The 21,708-nt window shown below is 43.7% G+C and overlaps 1 protein-coding gene across 1 annotated transcript in view; it reads left to right on the top strand.

Moving 5' to 3' along the window:
• CELSR3 (cadherin EGF LAG seven-pass G-type receptor 3) overlaps positions 1 to 21,708 on the top strand; it is a 120,307-nt gene that overhangs the window by 85,070 nt on the left and 13,529 nt on the right. The window contains exons 18-25 of the mRNA XM_061613422.1: positions 3,550 to 3,644; positions 7,893 to 8,102; positions 11,897 to 12,080; positions 14,543 to 14,692; positions 15,974 to 16,154; positions 16,360 to 16,527; positions 17,865 to 17,994; positions 19,960 to 20,166. Of these exons, the coding sequence (XP_061469406.1) occupies positions 3,550 to 3,644; positions 7,893 to 8,102; positions 11,897 to 12,080; positions 14,543 to 14,692; positions 15,974 to 16,154; positions 16,360 to 16,527; positions 17,865 to 17,994; positions 19,960 to 20,166 (1,325 nt within the window). The remainder of the gene's footprint in view (positions 1 to 3,549; positions 3,645 to 7,892; positions 8,103 to 11,896; positions 12,081 to 14,542; positions 14,693 to 15,973; positions 16,155 to 16,359; positions 16,528 to 17,864; positions 17,995 to 19,959; positions 20,167 to 21,708) is intronic.

Below are 21,708 nucleotides of genomic sequence, written 5' to 3' on the forward strand. Positions count from 1 at the left end.
GTGCACTGCATGCACATGCTTGCCATTACCCAAGATGGGGGGGGCATCAACACGTCCCCCTGCCATCTTGGATGATGGGGGGCATCACCACAATGGGCAACCCTATTTAACCCCCTGGCACCGCCACCAGTAGTGCTGCCACTGCCACCAAGGGCCCACTGCAGTCTGGTGCCAGCGCTGCTTCTCTAACACACCTAGGCCATATCTTCTTTTCTTCAGGGGTCTTGTTCAGGCCAGATGGCAACAGTATGATTGCCAAAGGGAAACATACTAGACAGAATTAATTTGTGCCAGTCCCGGAATATGTTTCTGCTCGGACTGAGTCTAGAAATGTATGAAGCAGCAACAAAGTGAAGAAGTACCTAATACTGAGCAAGAACATTGATCTATTTAGATTAGTGCTGTCAGCTTCAGGGATAGCCAACATGGTGTCCTCCAGGTGTTGATGGACTACAACTCCCATCATCCCTGACGATTGGCTGTGGTAGTTGGGGCTGATGCGAGATGGAGCCAAACAATAGGAGGCCACCACATTGGTTACCCCTAGTCTTGTCTAACTGGCAGAAGCTCTCCAGGGTTTCATACAGAGTAAAGGGTCTTTCCTGCAGGGCTGGAACAAAACCTTCTGCATCTGAGATGGACTGTGCCATGCTGCCTCTACCGCCTCCCCCTCCTCTGCTGCTACTCACTCACTTGCTCGTCTGCCACTACCGTCGACAGAGCAGCAGTGACATGGCACTCTATTTTAGCTCTGAAGAAGGAGGCCTTCCTCAGAGCAAGGCACCGTGGGTGAAGAAGTCCAGACAGTGCTTGTGCTGCCATCATTTTGCTGTGACAGAAGCAAGTTAAAACAAGCTCAAAATTTTAAAGCAACGTTAAAGTTTTAGGTTATTTTAAATAGTCAGTTGCCACCAATGCAGCAAAGTGGCAGAGGCACAGTGCTCTCTGTGTGCCCCCCCACAATGCGCTGGAAGGACCCCCTCCTCAAAGTGAAGATGAGAGTGCCCGCATCACTGCCACTTTGTCAGCAGCAAGCAAGTGGGAGGGAAAAGTGGGTGGGTAGTACCAACAGGTTGGAGAGAGGGAACAGTGCAGTGTTGGCCATCCAGCCTGATGTGTCTGCTCGCCCTGCAGGCAACACTTGAGCCTCATAGTTCAGCATGACTCATGGTAGGCCTGGCCCTGCTTTCTGAGCCCTTGAAAAGGAATATTTCCTTGACTTTCTCTCTCAGAGCCTTTAACAAGAGGTGTAAAGTAATGAACCTGGGATCCTGACCATGCAAAATGTGTAGTCTTCCACTGTGGAAGTTTCAGGGACCACTAGGAGTATCTCAGATGGCTGGATTTAGCTCGTGGATGCTCTGTTGAATACCAGAGAGCTCAACTCAGTGACAGAAGCCCATTATTTCTAAAGAATTCTCTTGACTCCAGCATTGACTTGTATAATCCTGCCCCTGGAAGAACATCATGCTTTGTCGTTTGTAAAGCAGCAAAAATGACAGATTGTTCTGCCACATTTTGAATGATAAGGGATCACAGCTGTTGTTACCCTACTCACATCTTTCCCATTCAGGTCATTGCTGAACATACTTCTGGTGCCACTGGTGAGGATGGCAGATGGCGCAGATCATGCTGATAATGGTGTCAGTGCTGTTTGTGGTATTGATGATAGCATTAAAGATGCCTTAATGCTCCCACTAGAGATCTGTATCACCTATATAGGTATAAATAGTGTGGACCTCCTGGCTTTGGTGATCCTAGTGACATTTAAGTGTTGTAGAAAGCTGCATGGCTGTGATTGTGCCACACATGGTGGAACCTTGTGCTCTAGTGCAGTGCTCTGTGACTTAAAGACAATTTGGGACTGTCACGCTTCTTTGATTTAAAGCATGTAAGTCTATAGCCCCTAGCATTGCAGAAAATTTGAAAACATGTAGGTGGTATTGGGCTACACTAGACATTACATGCAAACCTGTGTACCACCCCAAACAGACCCCCCCACACACACACACACACAAAACACATTCAGAAGAGGGTGATGTGGAGAGGAGAAGCACTGGAGGAAAGGAGGTGCTTGATTCTTTGTTAATGCTTTTCTACTCCAAATTGACCCTGTAGTCTCTTCTAATCCTCCCCTGGCAACTCTGTGTTTGTCTCTCCAGACCTGAAAATTGTCTGTAACATCTAGTTTGGCTGTCACTCAGAATCTAAGCTGAACATAGGAAGCTGCCTAATACTGAATCAGACCATTGGTCCATTTGGGTCGGTATTGTCTACACTGACTGGCAGCAGCTTTCCAGGATTTCAGGCAGGGGTATCTCCTGACCCTACCTAAAAATACAGGGGATTGAACTTGCAACCTTCTGCATGCAAGGCAGATGCTCTACCACTCAGCTACAGCCCTTCCCCAAAAGAGGTTTGGCTAGGGATTCCTCTGCTTGTTATGGGGGTGGATCTTCTGTACTGTATTCAGATCCTCATTCCTTTCCATGGATCCTCATCCTTGTCCTTTTGTTTGTATATAACCATTACCCTCTAGAGTCCTCCCTAATTGCCCCTATTGAACGTTTCGCTCTCCCCAAAAAGACATCAAATTCTGCAAACGTAATTGGCAAGGGAATCAAATCTACACATTTACGCCCAATCCAGAGAAACTTAGTCATGCTTAAATCCCATACAACCAGTTAGTCAAATGTACTAGATGTCTGTAGATCCAACTCTGTTTTCATTTTCAAAAATTACAACTGTAGTTTGGAGGCAGTCACTTCTCCTACCTCTGAATGGTGTGTTTTGGAATTCCAGTAGCACTTGACAAATCATTGTCAGGATTAAAAACCAGCTCCCTTCATTTGATCAGCTCCACAGGCGTACAGTGAGAGACAGTTCATTCTCAGGAGAGCACAAATCAAAAAAGGAAAGGTAGCATTTAGCCAGAGGCTAATGAGATACATTAGCTTGGCCAATGAATTGCATATCCTACATTGATTCTGATTTGCAGTAGCTGTGTGTTTATCCACCCTCATGGGCTGGAGTGACTGTTATGGGATTCCAAGAGACATATGAATCTGAAATTGTTTGTGGGTTTGGGCATCAGCGATAAGGGTTCATATGTGACATGGTATTTACTCTTCAAAAGCTTTTATCTGTCTAGTCATGGGGTAACTCTTATACGATGTGTTGCACTAGACACATTGCAGAGAATCTGTGAATGATTAATTCCTTTCTCAACAACTCTCCCAGCTGGAAAATAAATAATCCTGGCACTTTCAGGAACCCTCACAAATTTTAAATTTGTGGACGTAAATCAGGGTTGTGTGAGCTTAGCAGAGTACTTGTAGATGCTAATGAAATGTAGGGCCTGTACAGCCTCCTCTGAATCTGTTCCCTCACTGATGCTAGTGTTCTGTGTTAGTGGTGCTGCCAATGCTTCATTCAGTGAGTTTGACATGGGATGATGCTGTTGTCCTGACAGTCCATCCTGGGCAGCAACAGCAGCAGCAGGGGGATGGCCTCCTCAGTCTCCAAATTTGGCATTCTTCCTTCTTTCAGGTGCAGCAGTTCGGCACTGCAGTGAGGAAAGAGGTTGGCTGGAACCAGATCTCTTCAACTGCACATCACCTGCCTTCAAGGAGCTCTCAGCACTGGTAAACCTTTCTCTCTCTCACTCTCTTTCCTGTTTAGGTGGGCTTTGTTTTTGTCACCATTTTGGTGCTTTTCCAACACATCCGATCTGTACAAGCAACACAGCATCAATTTAAGCACATTTAAAGCACATGTCTTCCCCCAAAGAATCCTGGGAACTGTCGTTTGTTAAGGCTGCTGAAAATTGCAGCTCTGTGAGGGGTAAACTACAGTTCCCAGGATTCACTGGGGGAAGATGTGTGCTTTAAATGTATGGTGTGTAAGCAGTCAGTATCTGCACAAAGCCTACACTGACTCCCTTAGTATGTCTGCACAGCAGATGCTGTGAGTTATGGGCTGCACATGTACAGTCTACTTCACTATAGTGATGGCAGCAGCTTATGGCATCTCTCCCAAATTCTTTTCTCAGGCATTACTTCTGCATTTTGCTAAAGTAGGGCTTTTTAAACTTTCAACCTTCAGGGAATATTTTCCACATTGATTTGTCTGCCAAGAAACCTTTGAGCATCTGCCCGAGAATCCCAGTGCCAATGTGTGCATGCTCCATTTGTGCAGGCCACTGACCAGACATCTCTATTGCCCTATATGAATAGGAGCAGGATATTTTTGACACTCTCCTGAATCTGCACAGTTTGGGGAAAGACTGAGAAAGAGTAGCAGTGGTAGTAGAATACGTTGTCAAGAATTTGCCTCTTACTTTGCGAACAAAGTCGATCAGATCCGCTCTGACTTGGAGGCCAATTTTGATGCAGTTTCTAAGGATGTACCTCGGGCTTCTGTCTGTCTTATTAAGATGGATTCCTTTCAACTTGTTCAACCTGCAGATATAGACAAACGTCTAGGAGGGATGAGACCTACCACCTGCCCGCTTGACCCCTGTCCTTCCTGGATTGTAAAACAGGCGAGAGGGGCCCTGGCCACATGGGTCTGTGGAGTAGTTAATGCCTCTCTGCAACAGGGCTCTTTCCCAAGTTGCCTTAAGGAGGCATGTGTAAGACCATTGTTGAAAAAACCCTCCCTAGACCCTTTATGTTTGAGCAATTATCGGCCAGTCTCCAATCTGCTGTTTTTGGGTAAAATAGTGGAGCGAGTGGTGGCTACTCAACTTCAACGGTTTCTAGTTGAAACGGACTACCTTGATCCACTCCAATCTGGCTTCAGGCCTGGCCACGGGACTGAAACGGCTTTGGTCGCCTTGGTTGATGACCTCCGCAGGGAACTAGACAGGGGGAGTGTGTCCTTGTTGGTTCTCTTGGATCTCTCTGCGGCCTTCGATACCATCGACCATGGTATCCTTCTGGACCGTCTATCCAGGATGGGACTGGGGGGTACTGTTTTGTGCTGGCTTCGTTCCTTCCTGGGGGATTGGTCCCAGAGGGTAAGACTAGGAGATTCCTGTTCATCCCCTTGGCCTTTGACTTGTGGGGTTCCGCAGGGTTCTGTCTTATCTCCATTGTTATTTAATATCTACGTGAAGCCGCTGGGTGAGGTCATCCGGGGATATGGAGTTCGTTATCACCAATATGCTGATGATACTCAGCTTTATTTCTCCTTTCCGCCTGATGCCAAGGAAGCCGTCCTACCCCTGAACCAGTGTCTGTCTGCAGTGATGGATTGGATGAAGGCAAACAAGTTGAAATTAAATCCAGATAAGACAGAAATGCTCTACGTCAATCGTGGGACAAAACTGGCAACGGGGAATTTACCTGTGTTGGATGGGGTTACACTCCCCCTGAAGACCCAGGTTCGCAGCTTGGGGGTGCTCCTGGACTCGGCCTTGAATCTGGAAGCCCAGGTTTCGGCTGTGTCCAGAAGTGCCTTCGCCCAGCCAAGACTGGTTCGCCAGCTGCGCCCGTTTCTGGAGACGTCTGACTTGACTAAAGTGGCACACGACCTAGTTACATCCCGGTTGGACTACTGCAACGCACTCTACATTGGGCTGCCCTTGAAGACTGTTCGGAAGCTAAAATTGGTTCAACGTGCGACAGCTAGGATGCTGACCGGGGCTAGCTTTCGTGTTCACACGACTCCCCTGTTACACCAACTTCATTGGTTACCGATTTGCTTCCGGACCCAATTCAAGGTGCTGGTGATGTCCTTTAAAGCCCTTCACGGCTTGGACCCTGTCTATCTGTCCGATCGGTTTTCTGTTTATGAACCCCCCCGTCCCTTGAGATCCTCTAATGACTTCCTTCTTACGATTCCTCCAGTTTCACTAGTTCATCTATCAGGGACTAGAGATAGGGCGTTTTCCGTTGTTGGTCCCAGACTCTGGAACGCTTTACCTGTGGACATACGGTCTGCCTCTTCGCTTCTGACATTTCGCCGCCTGGTTAAGACGTTTTTATTCCGGGTTGCGTTTAATTTGAACGAATAATAGAGTTCCTTAATTATTTGATTGTGATAACTGTTAATTTTAAGTATGGAGATTGTAATTTTTATTGTTGTATTTGTGTTTTTTATCTATATTTTTTATTAGGTTGTTCGTCGCTCTGAGTTTCTGGGAAAATAGAGCGGGTTATAAATGTTTTAAATAAATAAATAATAAATAAATAGTAGTAGGTAATCTTCTCATTAAGGCATCCCAGTTTAAAAACTACTGTGCTAAAGTACCTAATCAGGAACATGAGAATCTCCCATGCTGACACACATATCCTATTTGTGTATTTCACAACACACACACACTGAGCTGCTAACAGGAAAGATAACTCTTCCAACAGCTCCTTTTACATACTTCAGAGGTCTAAATGTTGATCCTGCCTTTGCAAAAGCGCTCCCCTCCTAGAAGGTCAACTGGTCACACTGATACTTGTGGACAGATTTTCCAGAGAAGCGAAGCTGAGCACCATTTAGTTGCTTCCCTGTGAACCAAACGGATTCAGAAATGTGGCCCTCACATGAGATGAGCAGCTAAGTGTCTGAAAGTGTGATGTAAGGTGTGATCTGTTTTGTGTAAGAACTCTGAACTTGGTCCTGCAAAAGCCTGCACCAAATCTGGCGGTTTGATTCTGTTGACCCACAGCAGATATGACAGTGCAAGCCGTGGCTTGTGTAGTCATAGCCTCTGAAGCATAAAGGATGCTGGAGTCTAACTAAAAATGGATAGCCCAGAGAGGGCAATCAAAGTGCAAAGCTTCCCATTAGGGCTGCAACGGATTAGGCCATATACTGTGTGCCATCCAGACCAGAGCTTGGAAAAGTTACTTTTTTGAACTACAACTCCCATCAGCCCAATCCAGTGGCCATGCTGGCTGGGGCTGATGGGAGTTGTAGTTCAAAAAAGTAACTTTTCCAAGCTCTGAGACAAATCAGTTACCATTCAGTCGAGCTGCGTCGAATTAGAAAAGGCAGCTAACTGAATATTAGGAAAGCAGAGAGAGAAGCCTCTACCCACCTACTCACACCTCTCTGAGAGGGAGGCTCCTCCCTCCATTTTTATACAATTAGCCAAATACTTACATTAGACTAAAGCTATTGCCATGCAAGCAGTAAGAGGGGAATTTGCTCCTATTGCTCTATAGAGTAACTGCCTGGATACATCCGTTGAGAGTTTGGTGGTTTCCCTTATATTTTGACTTATTCTTTCTCAGCCCGTTAGAATGTCCTTGAATGGAACTTTACCAGCAGAAAGGGAAAAGATGCCATATATGTTGGGCATAGTCAAGTGCCTCAGCATTGGCAGTTCCATCTTAGATCCATATGGCTCTAAGGCAGGAGGGACATAAAGTACGGAAATGAGAGGAGATATATATATAATTAAGGGAAGATATAAACCATCCGGGCTCTTGAAACTGTTTCAGTGCTAATACTCACATATAAATTGGTAGGTTTCAACATGAGATCATTGTTTCACCCCCACAGTCCTTCCCCCCCTTCTTTTTTACAGGGAATTGAACAGCAGAACCATCTGTTAACCAGATGTTACTTTTCTTGTGGGGAAGCAAATTGCTGGGATATCATTTCCTCATTAAAAGTATAAATTCTAGGTCCTGGCCATGGAAACAGGGATGATTTTTTCTATAGGTAACTGTTTACTCCATATGGCTAGTTCTATTCTGCCCAGTGATGTACATCAAAGTCCAGTTTTCCAGTGGCCCCAAATCCAAGCTACTTCGTTAGTGACATGAGAAGTGCCTTTTCTCTCTCCATTTAATTTGTGCCTCTTTGAAACAGGAGACAGGAACTACATTTCAGTTCCTGGAGGTGCTGCATGATTCTCTCCCACCCTCCTTGTTTTTCTGGGTTGGTAGCTGGAAGGTCTGGAGAGGAATGAGACAGAACTGAACACCATAGAAGCCAAGAAGCTAGCTCACCAGCTACGGGCGGTGACAGATCAGATGGAGCGCTACTTTGGCAATGATGTTCACATCACATATCGCCTGTTGTCCCATTTGATGGCCTTTGAGAGCAAGCAGCATGGCTTTGGCCTGACCGCCACCCAGGATGCCCACTTCAATGAGGTGAGGGGTCTTTTTCATTACTGATCATGCTGTGAAAAAGGATGGAGGAGAATTTAGGCTGCAGGGGAGCTTCTACCCTACTGGCAAGTAGGATCCTCCCTCAAGGATGCTGGGGAGAGCCTCAGGTTTCAGATGCTTTTGTCGGAACTCTAGGAAACCAACCACAGAAGATGCTGTTGAAGAAGCATAAAACACAATGGAACATTTCCTACCTGTTGTGCTAATGCTACAGGGTTTGTTGATTTATTTGCTTACTGTATTTCTGGACTGCCTGCCATCCGTCAGTATCACAGGACAGTTCACAATATTCATATTAAAATGATTACATATGATTAAAATGCCTTCTGAACTATTGAGAGAGGATGGCTTATCTGTAGGTAGGGATGGGGGAGAAATTCAATTCGATTCACATTTAAATTGGTGTGGAAATGTGGCCAAACTCACCTGACAATAAAGGTATTGTACAACTGGAAGAAAATATACTTCTCTAACCTAGCCCTTGTCTCTACCACCAGCCCACCACCCTCAGAAGAGACTCCCAGAAGACTGCAAGGGATAACTCTGTGGTTAGAAATATCTTAAGTTCTTCCAAATAAAGAAGGACCTTCTGTGATCTTATAGAGATCCCTACTTTAGAAATTAACTGAAGCATGGGGAAATTTGCAAGCAATGAAACATTAACACCACCACCAAGGCTGTCTGTTCCAACAACTGTTCTGGAGGCTCTCTTCCTGATTCTTTTTTAATCGCTAACAATGCAGTCCTATATATGCCAACTCAGAAATAAGCCCCCATGAGTTCATTAGGATTTGCTCCCAGGGTGTAGGATTGCAACCTGACAGTAGATAAATACTGGGCAGGGCAATCCATACGCCCAGTCCACCGTGCTGGAGGGGGTTTGGATGAGGCACAGGTGTCCCTGTGCTCAGCTCTGCCTGGTTGTGCCAGGCACTGCCACTACAAGGATCCCCGCTCTGCTCATCTAAAGGACAAGCAGGTGGAATCTACTGGCAGTGGTATCCCTGCCAGCAGTAGCCAGTGTAAACCTCCAGAAGGGGGCAGGGAGGGGGAGGAGGTGAGCTGACCAAGGATCCACTGGCTCCTAAGCCAGTCCAGTCTCATGGAGCCTGATCAGGCTGGCACAGCAAACATGCAGACTTTTCCTCTCCTCCCTCCCTTCATCGCTAGCCAGCATAAGCAGTGGGGTTCTGGATGAAACCCTACTGCGGCCTCCTAGAGGTTAGGATTGCACCCATAGTGGGCTGCAATTCTATCCACACTTTTGGGGGAGTAAGTCATTTCTGAGCAAACATGCCTAAGGTTGGGCTGCCTTTCAGATTTCCAGCTTCAATTTGCTAATGGCCAGTTGATAAGCACCTGGTCCTAGGACCTGATCTGGAGGCACATAATACAACCACCATGCTGAAGCTAAGCAGATAGGAACATATGAATCATTGGTCCATCTAGCCTACACTGACTGGCAACGGCTCTCCTGGGTTTCAGACAGGGACTCTTTCCCAGCCCTACCTGGAGCTGCCAGGGAGTCAACTTAGGACCCTCTGCTGTCACAGTGAGACAGTAAATGCTGTCTCACTGAGCTATGGCCCTTCCCCATGTAGTTCCGATCAGTGCCTAGATGGGAGATTGCCTGGGAACCTACGTATGCTCCCTTGAGCTCGATCATAGAAGATAGGCAGAATATAGACTTCCGGGAAGGGTGACTTAGCCTGTGCCTGCTTTTGAGACGGGCTCCTGCCTCAAAAGAAGCTTATTCAGATATATCAGTCAGTTTTTTCTTTTTTTTTTGACTGATTAAACTTCTCCCGGGTAGGGAGAAACGAAGAGATTAACCTCAAAGCCTATTTTTGTTGGGATGACCAGATCTCATTAATTTATGGGACGAGGTCCAGCCGACGAAGGTGGGACGGATTTTCAACAGCAAGCTCTATCTGTTAAAGCGAACGTTCATCTTATCTTCTAAGAGAGAACGCACTAACAGGCAAGCACCCTTCTTTCTATATTTTTCTTTTACTTGACTTAAATTGTTGCTGTTTAAAAGAGATTTGCCAGATTGATCGGTTTTTGACATCTCACTGGGGAGCCGTAACTTCTCTCTGCTACGCACTAATTAATAGCTTATCTCTGTTTTTGTTGCAAAAAGCTGTCCTGGATTTGCATTCTAAAGATATACACAGAAGAGGGATTTCTATTCCAGATTTTTATTTTGAAAAATATTATACTGTTTTGAGACTACTCTCTTTTTGGTCTATTTTATTTTGACGAATCTGTTTCTTGACGATTGCCATTAATTGTTTCGATCCTGGGAACTGCATTTTGTTTACTTAACTATTGGAGAGATAAGGCTGTCTGCTCTGTTTATACTGTGATGTCACCAAGTTTGGAGTATTAACCCAATTGTTGCTGAAATAAGAAGTGGTTTTCCTATATTTTTTTTTTAAAATGGCAATTAAGAAAGTGGCTGAGAATCTGGAAATAACTATGTTTCAGAAAATAATGGATGAGATTGAGATAATGAAAATTGAATTGAGTAAAATGAAGCAGGAGATTAAAGATATAAGGGTCCCTGTGAGAGAGGTGACCCTGGAAGGGGTCCCTGTGAGAGGGGAGACCCCGGAGATTGGAACAGGGGTCCCTGTGAGAGAGGAGACCCTGGAGACTGGAATAGGGGTCCCTGTGAGAGAGGAGATCCCGGAGATTGGAACAAACGTGGAACAGGAACAAGATTTGGAGTCTATGGACTTTAGAAATAAAATCTATTGTTTGGAACTCAATGTTATCTCTGAAGAAATTAATGAAGATTCTAGAGATAAAGTTATCAATGGCATGGACTATCTTCTGGACTGGAATGATGTGATGGAGCCCAATATAGAGAAAATCTATGGAATTAACTGCAGCCATGTGACAATGGAAAAACTTTTAAGAGATGACCCAGTGTATTTTGAAAAAAAGAACAGAGATATGATTTTACAGCAGTATTTCAGCAACCTATTCAGAATGGATGGCAAGAAAATATTTGGGATAGAGGTAATTCCCATCAGACTCTTACTATATGACTATGGCTTTGACAGCAAGATTATTATGGAATACTGATAATGGAAGATTGGATATTGAAATTACTGGACTTAACAAGACTACTGAAGATGGAAGATGGAAAATGGAATTACTAGAGATAATAGAACAATGGCTACTGAAATTACTGAACCTAACAGATTCTGATGTGATGGATTAATTGAAATGTTTATTTTGACTATGGTTATGACAATAAGATTATCATAATTAGTAATGAGATGGATTAATCGATATGCTTATCTGGAAAAAAAAATTGATAGATATATTTCTTAAAGAATTGAAACCTCTCTTTGACTTTTTGTGGAAAGAATAAAGTAATGTTTATGAGATTTGATGATTAAGTAAGATAACTACTGGAGGAAAGTGATTTTATAATATGACTTAAGAGACAGGATTGTTATATATTATAGACTTATAACTGATTTGATCTTTGACAAATGGGAAGTCAATATTTTACTCTTTATTTTTTATTTTTGTTTTTTTTTTCTTTTTTTCTTTTTGTTTAACTATTTTTGATTTTGTTTTTTGTCTTTGAATGTTTTATGATTTTGTCTTGTATGTTTTATGAAAATCTGAATAAAAATTATTGGAAAAAAAAAAAAAAAAAAAAAAGAAGATAGGCAGAATATAAATTAAATAAAGAATATTTTTAGGGGAAATTTTTGAGCTTCTTCTGACATTCCATCTGTAATCTCTGCCCATAGAACCTCTTGCTGGCTGGCAGCTCGGTGCTAGCATTAGAGAACCAGGAACACTGGGAAGCATTGTTGCAGAATGATCACAGCAGCGCAGGGTTGATGGAACAGCTGAGAGAGTACACCAGCACTCTGGCCAGCAACATGAAACTCACCTACCTCAACCCCGTTGGTGTGGTGACCCCAAATATTGGTAAGTAAGTATAAGCACTGTTCAGGATGGAAGGCCTCGAGTAGCTCACCGACCACCCTGAAAGTCTGTATGATTTATTTATTTGTTACATTTATTAATCGCCTATCTGGCTGGCTATCAGCCACTCTAGGTGATGTACAAAGCACAATGATACAGAAATGATACAGAATCTAAAAAACTAAACAATAAAATAATACCTAACCAGCATTAAGAATAACATAATACAACTAGCTTCTCCAGCAGCCCAAGCTTGTATTTTGTCAGGTGTGGGGAACCTTTTGCTCTCCAGATGTTGCTGAACAACAACTCCCATCATCCATGCTGGAGGGCCAAAGGTTCCCCACATCTCTCTTAAGATCTGCGTATTCTTGACTGGCATGGAGCTATGGGCTTGCTAAACAGCTCAGTATTTCTTGGGTTTCTGGACTAGAAGCTAAAGTGCAGCAGGCTTCTACAGTCTCTGGATTAGTCTCCTGTTCTCTTCCCCTTTCTTTATCAATAGCGATTGCCGAAAACTTTTCTTTTTATTCAAGTCTGCCTTTACATGAACCAAAATACAGCAATCCTTAGTGTGGTTTAATTTTTGTACCTCAGCACTGTTTTATTTTTTTGTCCACAGCTAACGTTGTTGATCACATGAATTCTGTTTTATATTGCTTTTATGATATATACTGTTTTTATATTTGCATGTTTTTAATGTACACTGTTTTGATATTTTATGTTAAGCAGCCTTAAAACAAGAAGGTTGTATAATAAATAGATAGTAAATGACAGAGCCAGAGACATCCTCAGTGTGACAAGGCTGTGGGACTGGGGAGGAGAAGCAGTTCCAGTGCTTAAGGTAGTCTACCTCAGCCAGTCTTGTGCACATGCTCTGGGGGGTAGGGAGATGCTCAAGGTAAGTGATGGCTTTGGACAAGTGCATGGTGACTGTTACTTTTCATGTGTCAGGTGCAAGGCCCCACTTGATGGCGGTGCCAGGGGTGCCGCATTGCAGCCTGTGACCATATTAACTCAGATTAGACCATGGCCACATGCTGGTACAGGTTCTCACACAGTGCACTGCTCTCACTTTATTTCTGGGATTTCCCCCCCCCCTCCTTACAGTTTAGTGCAAAATGCTAAAATGAAGGGAGGTCAGATGTGAATACCTTTCTTGACCTACATAACTCTGTTCCTTCCACTTTTTGTGGCAAACATCTGCAAACTGTGGGCCTCATCCCACATTATTTTTGAAAGGTGTAGTGGTGCATATGCTCATGCCTATTATTGCATGCCACAGTAACACAGTTGTGCTTTCTGTGCTTGCTCTGGAAATCTCCAGAAGAAGACCACAGAGTGCATGTCTTCTCTTACAAACAGATGTATACATTACATTGGCTACATCGCCTTTGCACATCTGTGTTAGAAAGTACTGTGGAAAGTAGCCCTGACAGCATTGAACATGCTTCACAGATAAGACAGAGGAGTTATGTGTCCTGAGTTCTCACGTCTGGGAGGTGGGGAGATGGCCTGTCCTGGATAGGATTGCACTCTTCTGTAAGGAGCAGGTCCACAGCTTGGGGGTGTTCCTGGATCCCATAATGTCACTGGAGATTCAGGTGGCCTGGGTGGCTAGGAGTGCCTTTTTCTAGCTCTGGCTGGTTCAACAGCTATAGCTCCTTCTGGACAAAGATGATTTGGCCACAGGATTCCATCCTCTGGTAACTTCCAAACTGGATAATTGCAATGCGCTATACATCAAGCTGCCCTTGAAGATGACTTGGAAACTTTAACTGGTCCAGAATGAAGCAGCCGGATTACTAGCGGGAGTTTCATTTAGAATTCATGTAACCCCCATACCATTTTAAAACAGCTGCATTGGTTGCCTGTTTGTTTCTGGGCACAATTCAAAGTGTTCAAGCCCTAAACAATTTAGGTCCCAAATATCTGAAGGAGTATTTCCTTCCCTACAGACTCTGTCAGGTTTTAAGATGAGCAGAGGGGGCCCTCTTGGTAGTTCTACCACCCTGAGAAGTGGTGACCCAGGAGAAGGCATTATCTGTGGCAACCCCTAAGTTGTGGAACTCCCTTCCCACAGAGGTGCTTCTGGCAACTTCACTATACAGTTTTCATCATATGCTGAAGATACTCCTCTTCACCCTCGCCTTTGACACTTAATATATATATTTTTAGGACCCACCCAATTCCTGTGATTGTAATTTGTTTTAAACTGTTTTTAATGTTGTGACTCGCCCTGGTACCGGAGGGTGAAGGGCAGACGAAGAAGCAGAAGCAGAAGCCAGTATATTTGTGTCTTACTTAACTCTTACATATATTTTTCTGTCAGAAGCTGGAACCCATCTTTCTGGCCCAAGGATCCTTTTTGTTTCTCAGGATTCACACAGAAAGACCAACTCTGAAACCTCAAACCCATTCTCTCTCCCTCTCCCTCTCCCTCCCTCCCACTTACCCCCATGCAGTGCTCAGCATTGACCGAATGGAGAACCACACCCACTTCAGGAGGCGCTACCCACGCTATCACAGCACCCTCTTCCGTGGCCAGGCCATGTGGGATCCTCACACCCACATAGTGCTCCCTCTCTCCATCCTTACACCCCACAAAGTAGAAGGTAAGTGACTGATCTCCACTATGCCTGGCCCAAGAGAACTGTATGTGATTGCTTGCTTCCTTCCTAGCATGCTTCATTCAGGTTGCCTTGGAAACCCTCCCCATTTATTGCCTTTTGGGCAGTGTCATGAGGAAAGAGCAAAGCAGAAATGGACGCTTCTTGGCTGAAACTCCAGCTGAGAGCTTCTGGTTCTTCTTATGGAGCTTTGTTCAAACTTTGAACTTTGTATAGAAATTTATTAGCAGGAGGTTATATGAAAGAAGAGTCCAGGAGAACTTTTGGTTTTTGTGGGTGTATGGAGGAGAAACAGAACCTTCTCAGCATCAAGAAGACAGCTGTCCTCTTGGATCAGGAGTATGGAACCTCTTATCCACAGGCAAATCTTGGCTCATCAGGGTTTCCAATTTGGCCCATCAGGCCATTTCTGTGAAACCACATCCACGTGTCAATCAGATGATCTCCCCTTATTGGGCGGATTATGTCAACTGATGAATGGGGTCAAGGATTACAGTTGGGCTACATTTACGCTATACATTTATTCCACTTTTATTCCACTTTAAACAGTCATGGCTTCCCCCAAAGAATCTTGGGAAGTTTAGTTTGTGAAGAGTGCTGAGAGTTGTAAGAGACTCCTATTCTCACAGAGATACAATTTCCAAATTGGTTTAACAGTCATTCCCTCTTCCCATAGAACTCTAGGAATTTTAGTTCTATGAGAGGAATAGGGGTGTTCTAACAACACTCAGCACCCTTCACAAACGACACTTCTCAGAGGGAAGCCATGACTGTTTAAAGTGGAATAATAGTGGAATAAATGTGTGATGTGAATGTGGCCTTGATCTCTGCAGAAAGCAGGTGATGGCCAAGGAGTTCAATCCTGCTTAGTCACTAATTCCTCCCACCCCCACTGGCCAACCTTGTCAAGGGGGCAGGGCCACCCACCTATCAATTACCTGATGTCATTATGATGTCAGATGCTTGACAGCTGGATGGTCTCACACACCTCTCAAAATTGGCCTGCAAGGCTGGGTGGGAGATAAAGACCAGGTAGTAGGTTCCCCACCCGTATCTTGGACTTTGAGGGGCAGGGAACTTCCTTTTGTTTCGAAAGGATTGTATGTGGCCTTTTGGGCTCAAGGGATACAACTCAGTCAAAACATAAGACCCTTGGGAGATGATATGGCCACATACTTGACACCTCTCTCCTGTTTCATCCTGCCTCGAAGTGGTGCATGGCAACAATGCGATTGCTTTCTTCCTGTTTTGCTTTCCCAACTCCAGCTCCAACCACAGCAGCACCGACACTGGTAAATAGTGAAACCAATGACACTGTGGAAAGTTCCCCTCCGAAGCACTTCCTGCCGGAACCTGAGCCTGCTATGACCATCCTCATCCTCATAATTTATCGCACCCTAGGAGGACTTCTGCCTGCCCGCTACCAAGTTGATAGACGCAATCTCAGGTACCAACCATTGCTCACTCCTCTGCTGGGCTCTTTGCTAGCATACTAAGACCTATCACAGCTCTTTGGAATGGACTAGAAGCAGCTCATTGGGCATCAGTCAACAAAAACTTGCCCTCTAATATTGTCCTGTCACTTTAAACAATTCAGGCTCAATGGTGTCTCCAGGTGGCATCCAATAACAAGGCTCCTTTGTTCTTTACAGGCTGCCCAAAAACCCTGTTATGAATTCCCCCATAGTGAGCGTCTCTGTGTTCAGCAATCACACTTTCCTCCAGAGCACTTTGGAGACACCGCTAGTGCTAGAATTCCGCCTGTTGGAGACGGCCAACCGCAGCAAGCCCCTCTGCGTTCAGTGGAATCACTCTAGCCAGTAAGTTGCTCTGCTGCCTGCTTTGCGCTTTACTTTGTCTGAGGGAGCCATATCTCACTTCCTTTTAACCCTGAAGCTCTTGACATTATTTTGTTTCTTGCTTATTTAAAATATGTCTAAACCACCCCTTCATCCAATTGATTCTAAGGTGGGCATAAAATTATTCAAAGAGAATACAAATACAATATAGATACAGAAACTATTCTGTACACACACCGACATCCTTCATAGTAACTTACAGTCAAAGAGTGATATCTAACATTAGTCATACTCGGAGTAGGCCCCTTAAAGTGAATGGACTTAAGTTCATTTAATTCAGTGGGTCCACTTTATGAGTAAGGCAACATAATTCTTTAAAATGTCAAGGCAGATAAAATATGTCTTTTTATTTCTGCTACCAGAAAAAAAAAAGTTCCTTCCATTTCTTTTCCAACTTTTTGACATCATGGAACCCAAAGTGGCATACACTAACCAGACCTGCTTAGCTTCAGCAAGTTTATTTAGAAGCCTACATTCAATTCTTGTATGTTTATTATAAGCAATAAAAATCTGTAAAGGTTTTAAAAAAACTCAGAGAAGGGACTCAGCTGATGATCTTAAGGTATAGGCAGGATGGTATGGGAGGAGGTACTCTTCCGAGTGTTTGGGTCTCAAGGATACTGGAAGAATCACCAAGGTCAAAAATAATAAATTAAATAATAAATAAATAAATAAGGTCAAGGGAAGAAATCTTTGCCCTTGAAGACAGAAAGCCTAGGTTCTCATTCTGCCATCACCAGTGGCTTATTTGTGTGACATTGCGGGGTGGGAGATAATTTTACCTTTCTGTATCTTGGAAACTGGGGTAGAGAGGTTGTACAAGACACAGGTGAACTGGTTTCCTTCCCACCTTGGATAATCATCCTTGTTTTACTTAAAATATTTATAGCCCACTCCACTTTATATCTCAAAGTGGCTTACAAAAGATTCTTACAATAAAGTCCATTCAAGTGTAGTATCAGGAGCAGAAATAACATGGTGTCCAGATGGTGTTAGATTATTCTGTCTCTGGTCCGCTATGGTACCATCTTGAAATGGTCCCCACTCTTTAGAGCTGTGTTCAGCAGGTGCAGCCATCAGCAGATGGAGGCTTTAAAATAATCAACTCTGCAGTTATCCCTTTGAATAGGTACTTAACCTATCCCAGTGGAAAACTACTTCTGACACAGACAAGGTCCGTGTCTAGCATATTTAATAGATCCTCGATGAGTATCTTCATGCCTGTCTGTAAAAGAAAATGTCACCCTGAAGACTCTTTCCTTTGAGGCCTCTCTTTTTGGATCTCTTTGTGACTGCAGGATTGAGCCCCTCACTGGCTTCTGGACAGCACGGGATTGTGATCTTGTGTATCGAAACGCCACGCATGTTCGTTGCCACTGCTCACAGTTTGGCACTTTTGGGGTCCTGATGGACAGCTCCCATCGAGAGGTAACCCTGATGACTCTTTTACAAGAACAGGACAAGACCCAGAAAGCGATAATGGGGTGTAATCAGAGAAGCCAGTGACGAAAATGAAACAGTGGACTGTGGTATCACTAAAGACCAAACTAGATGTGTCAGAGACAGCCATGTTTGTTTACTCATGTGCCTGTCCTGTTCGTGTATAAAGCAGGGAATGGAAACCAGCAGCAATGCCACTACCTGGAGGCCAGCTCACAGTGGTGCCATGGCACACCAGCCCTTCTGCTAATTTCTACAGCACAAGATGAGGAGAACTGAACCTAGCACCTCCCCGGCTCTGTAGTGCCAGGCATTTGTGTCCCCAGCCCACTCACATCTCTTTGCTCTGGCTCCCTGGATTCTTTTTCCTGTGTTTACAGTGGAACCCTATATATGTCTACTCAGAAGTAATCCCCATCGAGTTCAGTGGGCATTTGCAGGAAAGTGGGTTTGGGATTGCAGCCTTAGTTTGATTATGCATTTGTTTAGCATCTCTGCATTTTATGGTGGTTTTATTGTTTTGAAATTATGTTTGCATTGCCTCGCCTCGTTATATTGTGAGCTGCTTTTCTAAAGGGTTGGGCTTTGCAAAAGTGGGATGTAAGTATTTACACCAGTTTTTGCCAACATTTGGGTCTCCAGATGTTGCTGAACTACAACTCCCATCAGCCCCAGCCAGCATGGCCAATGATCAATGATGGGAACTGTTGTCCAGCATCATCAGGGGACCCAAAGACTGGGAAAGACTGATTTAAACAAATAACCGGGCAGAACAACTGAGCTGAGAAAAAAGTCTTTGCAGTGACACAGCTCAGAGATGTAAACAGGGGAGAGGCTAGTTTGGCTTGCCTCACATGTGCACCTTTTGATGTGAAAATTAGATGCCCCAGCATCCACACACACACCCCTCACTGATATGTAAATAGAGCAGGCGGTGAATAACCAATAGGGCAAACCCATCACATTTAGTTTGTCTCATCACATCTAGTTTGACAATGATGGGCCAGGACCCAGACAGTAGACAATTTAAATGTGCAGGAAGTTCAGCTAATCATCTGATCAACAATGCAGAGTGGAAATGGCCATTGGAAGAGCCTGCCAAGAATGCCAGAATCTTTCTCCCTCTCAGTTTTGTGCTGAAGGAAGAGAATTCTTAACACGTTCACTGAAAGCTGTTCAGCTATTGTTGATTTGGAATCGTTCTCCTGGTTTTGCTCTTTTGAAATTCTGTTGCTGTGGTTTTTGATTTGCTGCTCTGATTTTTATTTATGCTGTTATCTCTTTTTCTTTTTTATATGTGAATAGGGCAGACACATTAGGAAACAAACATGACATTCTCCATCATATTTAGTTTGGCCCTTAGCAATAGCACAGCCTACTGTTTTTGTTCTCTTGTCAACCTCCAAAGCCTGGGGAGTGGACATTTCCCATCATTGTCAGCCTCCACCCACGAAAGCCTTTATAAGTTGCCACTCTTTTTGATAATATGTATTCCTTTTCCACTTACTGTTAAGTGCCTTGGAAAACAGTTGCCAGGCAGAAAGGTGGGATATAAATATTTTAAACAAATTGATAAATAAATGCATTATGACTTTTATTTTTAGTTTTTTTGTATGGATGTTTTTATTTATGCTTTTATTTTTATATGCTGCTTTGAGGGCCTATTTGGCAGAAACAGCCTACAAATGTTAGTGGCCTGGTCTACACATAACGCTAAGCCAAGGTTAATGTTAACCGATGTTTATAAATCAACAACAAACTATGGCTTGCAAACATTGTTTCTTCATTTTTAATAAACCATGATTAAGTCACTGGGCTGGGTTCCGATGATCAGATGAAACCATCTTTTAGTAAACCATGGTTTATATATTATGGCTTAGCATTAACATGCAAATCAGGTCACTTTGTGCTTTCTCTCTGACTTCTCCTTTTGCTTTTGGTTTCTCCCTGTAGCAGCTGGAAGGTGACCTAGAGACTTTGGCCATTGTGACCTATTCCTTGATGTCCCTCTCCCTTCTGTTCTTGCTCATGACCTTCTCCTTCCTGATATGCCTGAAAGGTCTCAAGTCCAACACGAGGGGCATCCACTGCAACATCTCTGTCACCCTCTTCTTCTCTGAACTCCTCTTTCTCTTGGGTATCAACCGCACTGAAAACCAGGTGAGAGAAGGAGGAGCAAGAGTCAAGTCTTGACTAAGGCATGTTTGGAGGCCAGAAAGGGAAATCAGCCAGTGGAAAGCAAGGGGCCTATATATATACTGTATATATTCAATTGTTCAAATAACAAACAAAAACAAACCCAAAGAACAACAACAAGTGATTTTCATAAGTACTGAATGAGTGATTGTCTGCCTAGAACATCCCTCTATAGAGGTCCAGGCCTCTTTGGCAGTCTTCTAGTCCCATCCTGTATATTCATGCACATAAGAAAACAGTACCATATGTCACCAAAGTCATTTTTGCTATCTTCATCATTATTTGCCTTCAGTTGTTGCCTTTCCTTAACAGTGCAATTTGCCATAATTTGGCATATGTTCAACTGATGGTTCTTCCTGCATTTTCCATAGTCTTGCTATTATTAAGCAAACTGCCACCAGTAAGAACATAAGTAACTCCTTACGTAAGAGATTTTTGTTTTCTTTCACAAAAAGTGACCATAATGCCAATCTAGAATCAACAGCAATATTCTGTTCCATGACTGTACTTATTTCTCCAGCCACTATGAACTAAAATTGTTGAATCACCTCACACCCTGTCCATATATGATGGAGGTTGCCTGTGGCACAGCAACCCCTCCAACACTACATTATTAGAACTATCCATTCTATTTATTATTTGGGGAGTTAGCATCTGAATATGAACTTTATAGGATATTCTCCTGAATTTTAGCAGATAAACCATACTCTCCTGCAATCTATCCTATTTTCTTCTATCAATTTCCATACTGAAATCCTTTTTCCACACCACCTTGATGCCCTCCATGATTTCGGAGCTTTGTGTTTGCAGCACTGCATATACTTGTGAAGCCCTGCACTTTCACTAAGTCATATGTGGAAGACTATCTGCTTAAATCTAGTGAGAGTCTTGATTGCTTGTTGTCTCATTATAACAACATTCACTGAGAAATGTATCACGGTTGCACATTCCTTGACATTTCCATGCAGACTTGCCAACAAATGTTTGTGCAATTGTGCTAGAAGTTTTGATTCTCAGCATTCTGCTCAAGCTTCTCAAATCCTTATTTGATGCTACCATATACCTGACACTCTCTGACATGATCATGCAGATTTTAGTGTAGGAGCTGAGAGGGAGAGTGTGGCATTACACTCCCCCAGTCTCCTGAACAGGGCCAGCGTTGCTATGAGGCAGAGTAAGGTGACTGCCTCAGGCAGGAGATGCAATGGGACAGCAGTAGCAGCCCTCCAGGTGTTGCTTCTGAACCCCCTGACTGTATACTCTTCAGCTAGAGTACAGAGCTGTGCAGTGCTACATGGTCTGCATCCCCATAACTAGACTGCTACCCTCAGTCTAAGACAGTGGCTCCCAAACTTTTTTCTCCATGAACCACTTGAAACTGATTGATGGAATTCTATGGAACGCAAATTGTAATACGATAAAATACATAGAAGAAACAAAGGAAGCAATAAAATACAATTAAAAATAAATATGAATATTTAATGCGGAGTTACTGTTGATCACCTG

The sequence above is a fragment of the Rhineura floridana genome, chromosome 3, assembly GCF_030035675.1.
Source record: "Rhineura floridana isolate rRhiFlo1 chromosome 3, rRhiFlo1.hap2, whole genome shotgun sequence".
In the NCBI taxonomy this organism is placed as follows: domain Eukaryota; kingdom Metazoa; phylum Chordata; class Lepidosauria; order Squamata; family Rhineuridae; genus Rhineura; species Rhineura floridana.